General features: G+C 41.9%; 1 protein-coding gene across 6 annotated transcripts in view; it reads right to left on the reverse strand.

Moving 5' to 3' along the window:
- saxo4 (stabilizer of axonemal microtubules 4) overlaps window positions 1-18248 on the reverse strand; it is a 152548-nt gene that overhangs the window by 80791 nt on the left and 53509 nt on the right. For all 6 annotated transcript variants that reach the window (XM_073049372.1, XM_073049371.1, XM_073049368.1 and 3 more), the window contains one exon: window positions 2461-2573. In XM_073049372.1, coding sequence (XP_072905473.1) covers window positions 2461-2573 — 113 coding nt within the window. The remainder of the gene's footprint in view (window positions 1-2460; window positions 2574-18248) is intronic.

Here is an 18248-nt window from a genome sequence, read left to right on the forward strand (position 1 = left end):
TATCACAGAACATATAGAAAGAGCTTTGACAAGTCATGCAAGGGTTATTAAGCACAATCTTTCTTTTTAAGCCAAGCTTTTTGCAGAGGCATGAAGTCAACCAGAATGATTACAACATTTTAATTCTTCCCCCAGAGAATTCAAAGTATGACATAATGTAATGTAATTTCTGCCAGAGTGATGTCTGCACTCTAATCTCAAGCACGGTGGGCCAGTGATGAGGAAAGCAACAATTTAGCTGAGCAAAACTAAACTTCAAACTACAAGCAATTACCAGCTACTGTTCTAATGCAAGTCTCCACTATTTCTCTATAAGCAATCATTTATTTAGTTTCAGTTGGAGTGCAGAAGTGCAGTTCGGCCCGCGGTAAAAAGGTGGAAGCTTGTGTTTCAGATCTCTGTCTTTGTTCACCACAATCCTCTTCACTGGGAGTTGCTTTGCAGAGGTCCGGTGGGGGCTTGCTCCCAGCTCTCAAAATCTTTCTTATCATTGTAAGAATAATAGGGTTGTATTAATGGTATTGTTGTATCAGAGTTCAATGAATAGGATGGATAACCCTAATAATAGCATTAATAGCATTACATAATAGGATTTTAAATGAGTGTTAAAGGCCTGTTAAGAAATCATTTGTGAAATGTGTACAGGGAAGTTTCCTGAATCAATAGTAGGGTACCACTCAGGAGGTTGCAATATTGGGCATCATCCTAGAGAGTGAGGTAGGGCAATTTAACACATGTGGCAGCAGGGAACACTTGACTCTAACGAACATAGTTTTAAGCTAGTGATGGAAAAGGATAGGTTGGCAGAATTAAGCAGGATCTAGCAGAGTTGATTGGGAGCCTGTTTGAAAATAAAGGAATGAAAGACACATGGGAAGCTTGTAAGAGAGTGATTGCAAGCATCTAGGAGAGGCATGTTCCTCCCAGGATGACGGTAAACCTGGCATGTTCAGGTAACCTTGGCTTATGGCTAAGAAAAAGTAAGTGTACCTTGGGTTTAGGAAGCCAAGCACAGGTACATTCCCTGATGACTATAAAGAGAATTAGAACTCTCTTAAGGGCTATCCAGAGGGTAAAGAGGATATGAGGGAGATCTAGCAAGTAATAGGTAAGGAAATCTTAAGAGCTCTATAGCTATACTAAAAGTAAAAATGTGGCTATAGAAAGAGTAGGGCCCTTTGGAGATCAGCAGGACCAACTATGTCTTCAACTGTAGGAGATGGATGAGATTTTTAATGAATAATTCTGCTATGTATTTACTGAGGAGAAATTCATGGCCTTTAAAGAACTAAGGAAAACAAGTGGAAACCATCAGTATTAATCAACAAGCTTTTAAATCTTAAATTTTGTACCTCACTCTGCAACTAGATCCTTGAATTCCTCATTGGAGCCCACAGTCTACACAGACCAGAGACAACATCTCTTCAGCAACAATCAACACAGGTGCACATCAAGGATATATGTTTAGCTCACTGCTCTACTGCATTTACATGCATGACTATGTGGCTAGGCACAGCTCAAATATCATCCATAAAGTCACAGATTACATTATGTTGCTGGTGAATACCCAGATAGTGACAAGGAGGCATACAGAAGTGATATAGATTAGCTGGTTGAGTGGTGTTGACACAATAACCTCAATTCAATATCAAAAAGACTAAGGAATTGATTATGGACTTCAGGAAGGGGAAATCAGGAGAAAACACATCTGTCATTGAGAGATCAGCGAAGGATAGGGTAAGCAGCTTCAAGTTTCTGGGTGTCAACATCTTGAGGGATCTATCCTGGGGCCAATACAGTGATGTAATCATGAAGAAGACATACCAGTGGTTCTACTTTATTAGGAGTTTGAGGAAATTTGGTATGCCACTGAAGATTTGTACCAATTTCTATAGATGTACAGAGGAGAACATTCTGATTGGTTACATAACTGCCTGGTATACAGGCTGCAATGCACAGGATTGCAAAAAAGCTGCAGAGGATTAGAGACTGAGCCAGTTCCATCATGGGCACAACCCTCCCCACCAATGACGACAACATGAAGAAGTGATGCATCAAAAAGGTGGCATTCATCACTAAGGACCTTCACCATCCGTAACATGCCCTCTTCTTGTTACTACAAGTCTGAAGACTCACACTGAATGATTCAAAAGCAGTTTCTCCTCCTCCACTACAAAATTTATGAATTTCACAAACCAATGAACACTATTTTTTATTCCTTTTTTGCAATATTTATTAATTTTGTAATTTATAGTATTTTTTTTTGTCTCAGCACTGTACTGCTGCCACAAATTTGATGTCATATAAGGCAGTATTGTGAACCTGATGCTGCTGAATGGCATATGCTATTTGACAGAGATTAAAACAAGTATGTTTGGGATGAACCATAAATGTACGTAAATGATCATAAATTTTTGACAGGTGCCAAGTATTAGTTGCAGTGCGTTATTTCAAGCTTACCGGTTGGTCACCTTGATATGTCGATGGGTGGTGGAAGGTGATGGGACTCAGATCAGAGCCTTCTGTGAACCCAGTGTTCTCCTTTTTCCCAACTGTTTTATGTTGAGAAAATGCTGTTGATATACAAAATCATCAGTGGAAGTTTGCCAACTTCTGACAGAATATAAATGTGTAGAACATGTAAAATTCATAAAGCATAATCTTCTCCACAAACAACATGGTTAAGCACAGCAAAACGGCATTAATCACAAAGCAAGTACTGAAATAACAGCTAATCAATCCTGATATATCCACCAAAATATCACAAATAAATCAATGAAAATAAATGCAAATGAAAATGCAAAGCCTTCCGGTCAAGATGGTGCCCGCAGACAATGATTCCTCAGGTGACATCTTCCAGATAGCTAATTTCTTCCATTATTTCACATTTTTTATGCCTTCTGCTTCTTCTGTTGGAGCCAGTGACGTACAGTTTGGAGTCCAATCGAATGATGTAGTGCTCTGCTCTCCCCAGAGAGGACTGCAAGCACCAGCTGCCTCGTGCAGAATTCCAAAGCCAGGCACGAGGCCATGATTGACTCCATTTTGAAGCATCGCAGAAGATTGAAGCATCAAGGGAAATACAGAGGAGGTCAGCGGGTGCACTCCATGGAGGCCATGGGTTGACAGTGGTTGGCAACCAGGTCGGAGGAGTGGCGGTCATTCTTCATGGAAGGAGTGGCAGTCCTCCTCAATCCTGATGAGAGGAAATTTTCATAATTCTAAGATTTATGTGAATATTGGACTGTAGTTTATATGGTTGTCCTTCAGTTTTCTGAGTATTCTCTCTTGTTGTTGATTGGCAAGGTGGGATTCCAGGTGGGCAATGTGTTAGTTTATGTGAGAGGGTGGGGTTGGGGATTTAGGGTCTGATGTTCTTATTAGTTTTTCTGTGTGGGTGATCTATAGTTTTTGTGTGTGGGGAGAGGGGGTTATAAGATATAGAAGCAGAAGTAGGCCATTTGGCCCATCGAGCCTGCTCCACCATTCAGTCATGGGCTGATCCAATTCTTCCAGTCATCCCCATTCCCCTGCTTTTACCACATACCCTTTGATGCCCTGGCTAATCAAGAATCTATCTATCTCTGCCTTAAATACACCCAATGACTTAACCCTCCACAGCCGCTCATGGCAACAAATTCCACAGATTAACCACTAAAGTAATTTCTCCACATCTCTGTTCTAAAAGGACGTCCTTCCATCCTGAAGTCGTGCCTTTGTGTCCTAGCATCCCCTATCATGGGAAATAACTTTGCCATATCTAATCTATTCAGGCCTTTTAACATCTGGAATGTTTCTATGAGATTCTCCCTCATTCTCTTGAACTCCAGGGAATACAGCCCAAGAGCTGCCAGATGTCCTGCCTACGGTAACCCTTTCATTCCTGGAGTCAATCTCGTGAATCTTCTCTGAACCATCTCTAATGTTAGTATATCCTTTCTAAAATAAAGAGCCCAAAACTGCACACAATACTTCAAGTATGGTCTCACGAGTGCCTTATGGAGCCTCAACATCATACCCCTGCTATTACATTCTATACATCTAGAAATGAATGCTAACATTGCATTCGCCTTCTTCACAACCAACTCAACCTGGAAGTTAACCTATAGGGTGTCTTGAACAAGGACTCCCAAATCCCTTTGCATCTCTGCATTTTGAATTCTCTCTCCATCTAAATAATAGCCTGCCCATTTATTTATTGCACCAAAGTACATGACTATACAATTTCCAACATTGTATTTCATTAACCACTTCTTTGCCCATTCCCCTAAACTATCTCAGTCTCTCTGCAGGCTCTCTGCTTAGTCAAGACTACCCACTCTTCCACTTACCTTTGTATCACCGGCAAATTTAGCCACAAATCCATTAATCCCATAGTCCAAATCATTGACATACATCATAAAAAGCAGCTGTCACCCCTGTGAACTCTACTGGTAACCGGCAGCCAGCGAGAATAGAATCCCTTTATTCCCACTCTCTGCTTTCTGCCAACCAGCCAATGCTTCACCCACGCTAGTAACTTCCCTGTAATTCCATGGGCTCTTATCTTGCTAAGCAGCCTCATGTGCGGCACCTTGTCAAAGCCCTTCTGAAAATCCAAATACACCACGTCTACTGCATCTCCTTTGTCTACCCTGTTTGTAATTTCCTCAAAACATTGTAGTAGGTTAGTCTGGCAGGATATTCCTTTCAGGAAACCATATTGGCTTTGGCCTCTCTTGTCATGTGCCTCCAGGTATTCTGTAATATCCCTAACAATCGATTTCAAAACAACTCCCCAACCACAGATGTCAGGCTAACAAGACTATAGTTTCCTTTCTACTCTCTCCCAACCTTCTTAAATAGCGGAGTAACATTCACAATTTTCCAGGCATCCGGTACAATGCCAGAATCTATCGATTCTTGAAAGATCATTGTTAATATCTCCGCAGTCTCTCCAGCTACTTCCTTCAGAACCCAAGGGTGCATTCCATCAGGTCTACCTTCAGACAATTAAGCTTCCTCACCACCTTCTCAGTCGTAATTTTCACTGCACAACCTTCACTTCCTTGACACTCTTGAATGTCCAGTACACTGTAAATGTCTTCCATTGTGAAGACTGATGCAAAATACACATTCAGTTCCTCTGCCATCTCTGCGTCTCTCATTGCAATATCTCCAATGTCATTTTGTATCGGTCCTATATCTACCCTCAATTCTCTTTTACCCTTTATATACTTAAAAAAGCTTTTAGTATCTTCTTTGATATTAGTCACTGGCTTCCTTTCATAATTCATCTTTTCCTTCCGAATGACCTTCTTAGTTTCCTTCTGCAAATTTTTAAAAGCTCCCCAATCCTCTATCTTCCCACTCACATTGGCTTTCTTGTACACCTTCTCTTTTGCTTTTACTTTGGCTCTGACTTCACTTCTCAGCCACGGTAGTGTTCTTCTTCCCTTTGAAAATTTCTTCTTATTTGGAATATATCTGTCTTGCACTTCCCTCACTTTTCGCAGAAACTCCAGCCATTGCTGCTCTGCTGTCCTTCCTGCAAATGTCCCTTTCCAGTCAACATTCAGCCAGTTGCCTCTCATGCCATTCTAATTTCCTCTATTCCACTGAAATACCAACACATTGCATTTTATTTTTTCCTTCTTAAATTTCAATGTGAACTTGAACATATTGTGATCGCTGTTCCCTTAGAGTTCCTTAACCTTTAGCTCTCTTATCACCGCCAGATCATTGCACAACACCCAATCCAGCACAGCCGATCCCCTAGTGTGCTCAACAACAAGCTGTTCTAAAAAGCCATCCTTTAGACATTCTACAAATTGTCTCTCTTGAGGTCCAGTACTGACATGGTTTTCCCAATTCACTTTCTTGTTAAAATCCCCAACGATTATCATGACATTGCCCTTCTGACACGCCTTTTCAATCTCCTGCTGTAATTTGTAATCCACATCCTGGCTGCTGTTTGGAGGCCTGTATACAATTGTCATTAGGGTCCTTTTATTCTTGACATTTCTTAACTCAACCCATACAGTATACGTTCCAATGCTATGTCATTTCTTTCCACTGATTTAATATTATTTCTTATACACAGAGCCATCCTTTAGTCAAGTTTCAGAGATGGCCACAACGTCATATTTGCCAATCTGTAGCTGAATTTCAAGATCGTCCATTTTATTTCTTATGCTGTGTGCATTCAAATACAACACACTCAGTCCAGTATTTGTTGTTTTCTGTTTTAACTGCACCACACCTCTATTGCCCTATAACTCATGCCACTGGCTTTGATTAAGCCTCATCTCCTACCTGTTCTTTCTATAATCTCTGTTGCACGGTATCTTTGATTTATTTCTGTTTTCTCCTTCTTCAGCCCTATCACTCTGGTTCCCATCCCCTGCCAAATTAGTTTAAACTCTCCCCAACAGCTCTATTAAATGTGCGCGCTAGGATATTGGACCCCCTTGAGCTCAGGTGTAACCCATCCTTTTTGTACAGGTCACTGTTTTACTTGCGAAGGAAGGGGTTGGGAATTTGGGGTTTGATATTCCAGCTGCCCTTCTCCAGGAGGGTGATCTTTTAATTTTTTTTTTGTGCAAGGAGGGGGATGGGGGATTGGGGTTTGCAAGTGTTGTATCCTTTTCCTTTTTGTGTGGGGAAGGGAGTTGATGTCTTTTCTTTCAATGACCCTCGTGTTTTTTTTTGTATATCATGGCTATCTGAAGAAGATGAATATCAGAGTTGTATTGTGCATTGCACACTTTGACAATAAAATTAACCTTTGAAAATAACTTCATAAGTTGATAATCCCTGGAGAGTTCAGTTGATAATAAAATGCATTGTGTGAGTAAAATACAAGTTAGAAAGGCTCGCTGTCTGATCTCCAATCTTTATGAATTAACTTATCTTTTGCTGATTTAGTGAAGTAGTCCAGAGTGAATGAAGGGGACTGATTTACACAATAAGACATAAGACATAAGAACAGACTTGGGCCATTCAGCCCATTATGTCTTCTCTGGGATTCCATCATGGCTGATTTATTATCCCTCTCAACACCATTCTTCTGCCTTCACCATGTAAACTTTGCTGCCTGGCTAAACAAGAACCTATCAACTCCTGCTTTAAATATATTCAGTGACGGCCTCTATAGTCATCTATAGCAATGAACTCCACATAATGAACACTACTCTCTGGCTAAAGAAGTTGCTTCTCATCTCTTTTTTATATGGATGTTACTCTAGTCTGGGGCTGTGCGCTCTGTTCCTAAACTCCCCCTCTATAGGAAACATCCTCTCTGCGTCCATTTTATCTCAGCCAAGGGTTCCCAACCTTTTTTTATGCCATGGATCCCTACTGTAGGTTAATGTAATGGGTGAAAAATGTACAGTTTATGTACAGAAAATGAAAATTCACAACCTCCGACATTGAGTTGGGGTTCCCTTTAAGAGTATGGTCTGATATGGTGATGTAACTACAAAAAGGACTTTTACCATGCTTGGTATCTTAGTATTCAGTTTTTGGAGTTCAATAAATGAGTCATTATGGTTTTTCTTAAATATAAAATGCCTCACATCATTTTATTTGCTAAAGCCCGCATTGGTAACCCTGATGCTCTAGAACAATTTCCACAATTATTGAACATGTCAGCCAGTGCAGTTGCTTTGAAACTGCCAGAGTTTTGGGAGCAAAATGCTGTTGATTGGTTTCTAGAAGCTGAAGCCCAATTCAAGCTGTGAGAAATCATCGCCAATGACACCAAATTCTTCTATGTGGTAGTGTCACTCGGAAACTCCATGGCTGCAAGAGTGGTGAGTCCACTAGAACATGTGCCCAAACAGGATCTATACAGATTGCTGAGAACTCATCTTTAACAGACTTTTAGACAACTGGAGTCTGAGCGTGCCAACAGTTGAACTCGTTGCCTGGCCTCAGCAATGCTAAGCCATCAGAGCAAATGGACCACATGCTGTCTCTCCTCGAAAATCACAATCTTTTTTTTTTATTTTTAAAGAACTCTTTGTGCAGTAAATGCCTGATCAAGTTTGCATTGCTCTCACTAATGTACCCATGAAAGATGATAGGGAGCTTGCTAAAATGGCTGATAGCCTACACTCAGCCAGGCAGTGGTGCACAGTTCCTCCTCTTTTCCCTGGCTCAATATGCCTGGTCAGCAAGGCCTCCAACGAAAGCATACAAAAATACTACTGACTAATGCTGCAAACAGACTATACCAGGTCTGTGATTCACCACACTCACTTGGTACGAACACTAGGTAGTGCCGACTACCTTGCGGCTTCAACAGTACCCGCGCATCGGGACATCGGAGGTCTGTGAACACTGTGGTTTCCAGCTGGCAGGGTTGTCTACTGTTCATTACGGACACCCTTTCAGTGTCCATGTGACACGGGTGCTCAAGTGAGTGTGCTACCGGTGTCGCCTATTGATGACAAGTCAGAAGCTTGGAGGTTGCCAACTGCAGAAGGATCCAGGCTTATCGGCCACAGCAGGTGATGCTCTGCTTCAGAGGGAGATGTTACACCTGGAACGTCATGATGGCTAAAGTGGCTAGACCTCTGCATGGTGCAGATTTTTTGTGTGCCCAAGGACTATTAGTCAATCTTAAAATCTGCTGGCTTGTAAATGTCAAGGACTCTGGGTCGTTACCCTGCTTCCTGAGTAAGATCCCCACAATGAAATTGACAAGCACATGAACCACCACATCTGAGTTTACTCGACTGAGTTTATTCCCATCTCACCAACCCTACATTCTCCACTGCAGCCACAAAACATGGAATCGAGCACCATGTTCCTACAAATGTCCCACCAGTCCATGCCCACATGCATAGACTGCACCCAGAAAAGCTGAAACAACGAAGGCTGAGTTTGCAAACATGGAGTGACTCAGAATTGTATGCTGGTCAAATAGCCCCTAGGCTTCAACCCCCCATAAGGTCCCTAAGTCTGATGGTGGTTGCTGCCTATGTGGAGATTGCCGATACCTTAACGAGGCCACCACCTCCAATTGTTACCCAGTCCCACATATCCAAGACTTTTCGCATGTTTAGCCAGAAAGTTAACTTTTTCCAAAGTCAATATAGCTGTGATAACCCCATTTGGCCTCTTTGAGCTTCTGCACATTCCATTTTGGCTGAAAAATGGAGCACAAACTTTCCAACGGCTGATGTATTAAAGGACTCACCGACTTTCTTTTAGTTTACCGGAATGACATGCTTGTCGCCAGTGCATCCAAATACAACACATATCTTATCTCTGCACATTTTTCAAGCTCTTAAGCCAACATAGGTTGATTATTAACCCTGATAAATGCCAGCATGGGTTGTCAACCATTGACTTTCTCTGCCATCGCATCTCCTTCCTGTCAAAAGTAGTCACTATTATGGATTTTCCACCACCCTATACTACTAAAAAATTACAGGAGCTATTAGGCATGGTGAATTTCTATCATTGCTTCATTCTGCAAGCTGCTGAACTTATACTCCTCCTTTACAGTGCGCTTCAAGGCAATACTGCTAATCTAGTGCTTGACCGGGTAGCATACATGACCAGAGCTTTTGATGATACCAAACGAGCTCTTTCCAATGCCACCCTGCTGGTGCACCTGCTCGCCAACTCACCCATAGCCATTACCACTGATGCTTATGCTGTGGGTGCTCTGTGTGAACAGTTGTTTGGAGGCGTGTGGCAGCCACTTTGCCTTCTTCAGCCGGCAGATCTGTCCCCCAAAAAGAAGTACAGCACATTTGACTATGAGCTTCACGGTCTCTATCTGGCTCTCTGCCATTTTTGTTTTCTTCTAGAGGATTGCCATTTCACAGTGTTCATTGACTATATGTCCCTCGTGTACTTGATGGCCAAAATATCAGACCCTTGGTCTGCAGGGCAACAACACCACCTGGCTTATATATCAGAGTTGACAACTGATATACAACGTATCAAGGGGGAAAATAATGCTGTGGCTTTTATTGCCTCTCACAGCCAGCCATTGAGGCTACACACATGGTGGTTGACTATGTCGGCATTGCAGCCGACCAAGTTACTGATCCATAGATCCAGGCTTACTGAACAGACATGGGCTTGTGGTTTGCTGACATTAAGTTCAGGGAAGCTGGTGTTTCTTTTTTGCAATGTCTCAAACGGTCACCCTCGCACTATAGTGCCCGCAAACTGGAGCTGGACAGCTTTTACCTCCATACATGGCCTCCCAAATCCGGGCTGGAAGGCCTCACAGAAACCGGCTGCATGTGACACAGCCTTAGAAAGGACTTGCATGACTGAAGTGCCAGCGCACAAAAGTTAAGCATCATGTTCAGACGCCATTGGCACCTTTTGAGGTCCCTGAGCAACAACTGGACCACGTCAATGTGGACTTTGTTGGTCTTGTTCCCCGTCCCATGATTTCATACACCTCCTTACCATGGTGGACTGTACCACCAAGTGGCCAGAGGTCGCCCGTCTAGCATCAAAGATGGCTGCAGATGAGGCTCGGGCGTTCATCAGCAGTTTGGTTGCTCTATTTGTCACCCCCTCTAATATTTCCTCTGACCACAGATCCCAAGTTCAATTCAGACCCCTGCATTGCGATGGCCCAGAACCTCGGCATTAAGCTATACCACACCACAGCGTATCACCCGCAGTCCAATGGCCTGTCAGCTGTTTCAAAGCTCCTTAAAGACTGTTCTGAAGGTGCTTTCCTGATGGATGAGTATTGGCATGATTGCCTCCCGTTGGTCCTGCTGGGGCTCAGAACAGCTCCAAAAGAGGGCCTGCAGTTGTCCGCAGCTATATTGGTATACGGGCAGCTGTTACAAGTGCCAGGTGATTATATTCCTGATGCCATAATCGCCTAGTCAGCCTCTCAACAGTGTTCTATGTTCCTCACTAAATTCAGTGCCTTTGCACCTATTCCTACCTCCCATCATGGTGCACAGCACTCTTGGGTTCCTAGTGTCCTATATTACACCTCGTTTGTTTTTGACTGCATGACGCATTCCAACATCCCCTTAAGCCCCCTTACGGTAGCACTTCCCGCATTTTGGAATGTAGAGATAAGATAAGCGGATTAAAACTGAATGTGTTTGGTAGACTGTCTAAGCTAGCCCACCAAGGTTTGTGGAATACTGTGACCATGCCCCTGCTGTATGTCACAACCATGAGTCCGTCAACACACTTCTAGATGAGCCAGAGGCACCTGCCGTTCCTCCACCCATAAAGTACAGGATCCATGCTGGGTGGCTCAACCAAGCTCCAGACAGGCTCACAATGCCAGTTTTAGTGAATTCTCAGGGGGCCTCTGGAGGGTGATGTAATTGGTGGAAACGTACATAATTCACAACCACTGACATCGAGTTGGGGTTCACATTAAGAGACTGGTCTGACGTGGTTTGTGTTCAGTTTTTGGAGTTCAATAAATTATGCTTTCTCTTAAACAGAAAATGCCTCATGTCATTTTATTTGCAAAATCCTAACCATCATTAACCAAGAGGTCTGTGAATTCAAATTGCAGACCACTGATCTAGGCCTTTCAATTTTATCAGATAAAACAAGATCCCCCTTGGTTCTTCTAAACATCAGTGAGTTCAGGCCCAGAGCCATTAGTCCATTCATTCCCCGAATCATTCTCGTGAACCTCCTCTGGACCAGCTCCATTGCCAGCACATCTTTTCTTAGATAAAGGGGCCAAAACTGCTCAAAATACTCCATGTGTGTGGTCTGACCAATGTTTTATAAGGCCTCAGCATTCCATACTTCCTCTTATATTCTAGTTCTCTTCAAATGAATGCTAACATTGCATTTGCCTTCCATACCACCATAGTTAACCGTCAGGGAATCCTGCAAAAGGACTCCCACCTTTTCTCTCTTTTTCCATTCCCCTTTCTGGCTTCTTAGAACCATAGAACCATAGAACATTACAGCACAGAAACAGGCCTTTTGGCCCTTCTTGGCTATGCCGAACCATTTTTCTGCCTAGTCCCACTGACCTGCACCTGGGCCATATCCCTCCAAACCCCTCTCATCCATATACCTGTCCAAGTTTTTCTTAAATGTCAAAAGTAAGCCTGCATTCACCACTTCATCTGGCAGCTCATTCCACACACCCACCAGTCTCTGCGTGAAGAAGTCCCCCCTAATGTTCCCTTTAAACTTTTCCCCCTTCACCTTAACCCATGTCCTCTGGTTTTTTTCTCCCCTGGCCTCAGTGGAAAAAGCCCGCTTGCATTCACTCTATCTATACCCATCATAATCTTATATACCTCTATCAAATCACCCCTCATTCTCCTATGCTCCAGGGAATAAAGTCCTAACCTATTCAACCTTTCTCTGTAACTCAGTTTCTCAAGTCCCGGCAACATCCTTGTAAACCTTCTCTGCACTCTTTCAACCTTATTAATATCCTTCCTGTAATTAGGTGACCAAAACTGCACACAATACTCCAAATTCGGTCTCACCAATATCTTATACAAGCTCACCATTACATTCCAACTCTTATACTCAATACTTTGATTTACAAAGGCCAATGTACCAAAAGCTTTCTTTACAACCCTATCTACTTGTGAAGCCACTTTTAGGGAATTATGTATCTGTACTCCCAGATCCCTCTGTTCTACTGCACTCTTCAGTGTCCTACCATTTACCTTGTATGTTCTACCTTGGTTTGACCTTCCGAAGTGCAATACCTCACACTTGTCTGTATTAAACTCCATCTGCCATTTTTCAGCCCATTCCTCCAACTGGCCCAAATCCCTCTGCAAGCTTTGAAAACCTTCCTCACTGTCCACTACACCTCCAATCTTTGTATCATCAGTAAATTTACTGATCCAATTTGCCAGATTATCATCCAAATCATTGATATAGATGACAAATAACAATGGACCCAGCACTGATCCCTCTGGCACACCACTAGTCATAGGCCTCCACTCAGAGTAGCAATCCTCCACTACCACTCTCTGGCTTCTTCCATTGAGCCAATGTCTAATCCAATTTATTACCTCTCCATGTACACCTAGCGACTGAATCTTCCTTCTAACCTCTCATGTGGGACCTTGTTAAAGGCTTTGTTATCCCTTCTTCTCCTTTGTTATCCCTTCTCCTCTCCTTACTAGCCTATCATCTCCCTCTAGTGTCCCCCTTCCATCCCTTTCTCCTATGATCCACTCTCCTGTCTTATCAGGTTCCTTCTTCTTTAGCCCTATACCTTTTCCGATTATCACCTCCCAGCTGCTCACTTCATTCCCCTCCCCCACCCTTCCTCCTCACCTAGCTTCACCTATTACCTTCCAGTCTGTGATCCTTGCACTCCTCCCACCTTCCTTTTCTAGCTTCTTACTCCTTCCCTTCCAAACCTTATAAAGGGTCTCAGACCATTAACGTTGATTGTTTATTCCTCTCCATAGATTCCTCCACCTTTTTGTATGTATTGCACTAAGTTACACGATTTATATTAGATGACAGCCTCTAACTTTTACAGGCACAACACGGGTTTAATGTTGACATAAATGGAGAGATTTTAGGAACTTTATAGATTGATTAATGAAATTGGAATAAAAGATTTTCCCTTTGTAACTGGCAACCTTGGAGCCAATGAGAGATCCCTATCAAAAAGTACATTTGCAGTGTTGGACATGTATGACCCACACTACCCAGGTATCTGGTGATAGTCTCATATTTTGCACGTTATGAAGGGCAGCTTGAATGAGGTACTACTGACCTCAAGGACCAACATGATTCTCTTATCCTTAACCACAAGAGTGATCATCAATTGCACTACATAAATAATACTGTGATTATATTAACTAGCCAATGTTAATTACTGAATTTGAGATCCCGTTCATATAAAATGATAAGTAACTTACTTGTTTAACTACCTGGATTTGGAAGAAATTTTCTTTGTAAATGGTAAAACTATTTACATTCCATTCCAATGAAAAAAAAACCATTTTCTAAATGGGGAGAAAATCCAAAAATCTGAGATGCAAAGGGACTTGGGAGTCCTTGCGCAGAACACCCTAAAGGTCGAGTCGGTGCTGAGGAACACAAATGCCAAGTTAGAATTCATTTCAAGAGACCTAGAATCAAAGAGCAGGGATTCTAGAGGCTTATAAGACATTGGTGTGGCCTCACCTTGAATATGTGAGGGTGCAGAGAAGGTTCACAAAGATGATTCCAGGTTATCATACGAGGAACGTTTGATGGCTCTGGGTCTATACTCACTGGAATTCAGAAGGATGAGGGGGGATATCATTGAAACCTTTCAAATGCTGAAAGGCCTAGATAGAGTAGATGTAGAAAGGATGTTTCCCATGGTGGGAGAGTTTAGAGCAAGAGGGCACAGCCTCAGGATAGAGGGGCACCCTTTCAAAATAGAGAAGTGGAGAAATTTCTTTAACCAAAGGGTGGTGCTTTTGTGGAATTTGTTGCCACTTGCAGCTGTGGAGGCCAGGTCATTGGGTGTATTTAAGACAGAGATTGATAGATTCTTGATGGACATGGCATCAAAGGTTACAGGGAGAAGGCTGGGAACTGGGGTTGAGGAGGATAAAGAAAAAGGATCAGCCATGATTGAATGGCAGAGCAGACTTGATGGGCCACATGGCCTAATTCTATTCCTACGTCTTATAGTCTAATTGAATTATACATCTATTGGCTCCTATATATTAGTATAAATTAAGAGTAAATATGTTTACATTATAAATTGTCAGATTTCAGTGGTACAGTATTTGCTAAAATTGACTATTTTTCTCTAATAGTTTGAATATTGTAATGATGCATTGCAATGAATGCAAAGTAGACCATTTTACATTTTATTTACAACATGTGCAAATATTTCAGTGTAATACATAGAACTGCTATGTTTCTCAAACTGTAAAAGTCCCTAATAGCAATATTGCATGACCTCTAGTGCTCTTAGAGTGAAGAAATGTACTGTTCACAAATTGCAACAACTTATGCATTAAGTTCAAAAAGATTTATTTCTTCCAGCAAGCTATTTCATTACATTTTCTAACCGAAGTGGTTTTGTATTCTGATAACGGTCAATCATTCAAATCTCATTTGCACATTTAGTACTTCCATTGGTCAAAATTGATCAATTTATTTTGTAACATTCCTGCTGCGCCGTAGCTTCCACAAAACATGATTCAGACTTGACTGGGCCAGGCTTGGTAATAGATCTCTGGACCAATGCCATTGAAGAGATACGCAGTGAGCAAATCTGCACGTTTCTATTTATGGTTCTCAAATGGCACAGCATAGAACTAAGCCATTCAGGCCATTGTCATTAAATTGGTTTTACAAATCATTCACTCCACCATTCTTACCAAATACAACATCAAATATCCTCCTTTTCGAGTAAGAACCTAGTTCAATATTTACCAACCTCACTAATGTTCTTCTGTCAATAGAATTTCTTATGGTCCAGCATGAGCCTGGATTCTCCAACCAACTGATACCCTTCTGTGAGCCCTGCAACAGCTAGTGTAATGTTGTATACCTACTGAAGACCACTAAATATGTATCTATGAGGGCCCATCGGATTCCTTTGTCTTCAGCCCTTTATCACTTTACCAGCTCTTATCTTCTCACATCCTTCTCCTTTCATTTCCCCTCTCCCACCCACCTATCTTCCCCCCCTCACCTGGACTCACCTAGCAGTTGCCAGCTTGTGCTCCTCCCCCTCCTCTCACCTACAGTATTTATTCTGCCTTATGTCCCCTTCCACTCCAGTCCTGATTGAGGATCTCAGCCCATAACGCCAAATGTTCATTTCCTTCCATAGATACCTCTTGATCTGCCGTGTTCCTCCGGTATTTTATGTGTTACTATCCATTGTCATATTTGTTTTAGATAGCTGACATATAATTAGATGAATACACCGTTCTAAAATAAATAGATTTAATATGCAGGTACTTTCAGAAGAATAGAGGGAAATAGACCCTGCAATGACAGGACAGTCTACCACAAAGAGTGTTTTATTAAGCAAACCCAGTTATGTTCATTGCAGCTCTGAAGGTGACCGCTTTGTTAAAGTGGCAAAAATTTCAACAGGTAGGAGTGGAGTTTAAGATGGGTCTAAAATCTGTGTTATATGTCATTCTGTAGTACCATCCATGATCTTTACCAATATGGTGAATGGCATATCAAAAGCTGGATATTGGAGTATTTGCCCAATCTACAAAATGGAATGAATGGATGAAATGAAGATCAAACTCAATCCATGTAAATGCAATGCTTCCACACCATATTCATGTTGTAAAATATGTAATAAGATTGTCCAATTTACATTTACAATTAAGCAGAACCAGGGCTGCGGATAGTACTAAGTAGTAGAGGGGATGGGTTGAACAGCTTGGAAAGGTATGGATAAACCAAAGGGAAGGGGAGGGCAGGGAGGATAAGGAGGACTCCAGAATAAAGAATGACAGAAAGTGTAGAGAGGGATAAGAACTTAACTTCAGGCAACGTGGAGGAAAAATTGAAAGGGGTGGTTAATACAGGATTGAAGGTGTATGCAGCATACATAATACAGTAAATTACCTTGTAGTGCAGTTAGAAATAGGCATCACTGAGTCACGGTTGAAAGAAGAGCTCAGCTGGGAGCTTAATATCTAAGGATACATGTTGAATTGAACAGAGAGATAGGTGGGCATAGGAGGTGAGATGGTGTTGTTAGCAAAAACATAGAATCCTATCCTTAGAAAGAAGTGACAGAGGACAGAAGATGTAGAATCTTTGAGGGTAGAGCTAAGAAACAGAAATTATCAAAAGAGTTCATCAGAGTTATATATAGACCCTGAGCAGTCGCAAGGATGTGGGGTACAAATTACAATGGGAGATAGAACAGGCATGTAAAAAGAGCAATGTTATTACAGTCATAGGAGATTTCAATAAGCAGGTAGATTGAGAAAATCAGGCTAATGGTGAATCCTAAGAGAAGGAATAAGTAGAATGCTTACAAGAAGGATTTTTAGAGCAGCTTATGGTTGAGTCCACCAGGGGAAAGGCAATTATGGATTTGGTGTTGTGTAATGAACCAGATTTGATTAGGTATCGGAACCCCGAGAAGGCATTGATCATGATATGACAGAATTCACCTCACAGTCAGAGGCTGAGAAGCCAAAATTGGATGCATCCATATTGCTGTTGAGGTAACTGCAGAGGCATGAGAAAAAAGCTGTTCAAAGTTGATTGGAAGGAGGCACTATCAGGGATGATGGCTGTGCAACAATGGCTGAAGTTTGTGGGAGTAATCAGTTCATCCCAAAGAAGAAGAAGCATTCTGAAGGTACAATGTGGCAACTATGGCTAACAAGTGAAAACAAAGACAGTGTAAATGTGAAAGAGGGGACATACAACATATGTAGCAAAAATTAGTAGGAAGTTAGAGGATTGGGAAGCTTTTCAACAGAAGGCAACCAGATAGCAAAAAGAAGAGAAAAGATGAAATATGAAGATGGGCTAGCTAATAATATAAAAGAGGATATCAAAAGTTTTCTCAGCTATATAAAGAGTAAAAGAGAGGGAAGATATTGGACAACAGAAAAATTACACTGGAGAATTAGTAATGGAGTACAATGAAATGGTGGAAAAACTGATTTAAGTAGTTTGCATCAGTTTTTACTGTGGAAGACAGTGGCAGCATGCCAGAAATTTGAACGTCGGGGCAGAAGTGAGTGCAGTCATTATTAATAAGGAGAAGATGCATGGGAAGCCTATAGTTTTGAAGGTGGATAAGTCACTTGGACAAGATGGACTACACCCCAGGGTTCTAAAAGTGGTGGCTGATGAGATGGTGGTGGCATCACCAGTGATCCCTCAAGAATCACTAGATTCATAAAACACAGAACATAGAACACAGAAAGTAAAGCATAGTACAGGCCCTTTGGCCTATGATGTTAAGCCGATTCTTTAACCTACGCCATTATCAATCTAACTCTTCCCTCACATAACCACAATCTTCCTTGCATCCATATGCCCATCAAGCAATCGCTTAAGTGCCCATAATATATCTGTCTCTACTACCGCAGCTGGCAGCATGTTCCATGAACCTATCACTCTCGGTGTAAAGATCCTAGCTCTGACACCCCCCATTCCTTCCTCCAAACACCTTAAAGTCATACACCCTTTTATCAGTAAGTTATACCCAGGTAATTAGTCTCTGGCTACACTCTATCTTTGCCTCTTATCTTGTGCACCTCTATCAATTCACCCCCTCATCCTCCTTCACTCCAAAGAATATGTTCTCTAAT

The sequence above is a fragment of the Hemitrygon akajei genome, chromosome 6 (genome assembly GCF_048418815.1).
Source record: "Hemitrygon akajei chromosome 6, sHemAka1.3, whole genome shotgun sequence".
NCBI lineage: Eukaryota > Metazoa > Chordata > Chondrichthyes > Myliobatiformes > Dasyatidae > Hemitrygon > Hemitrygon akajei.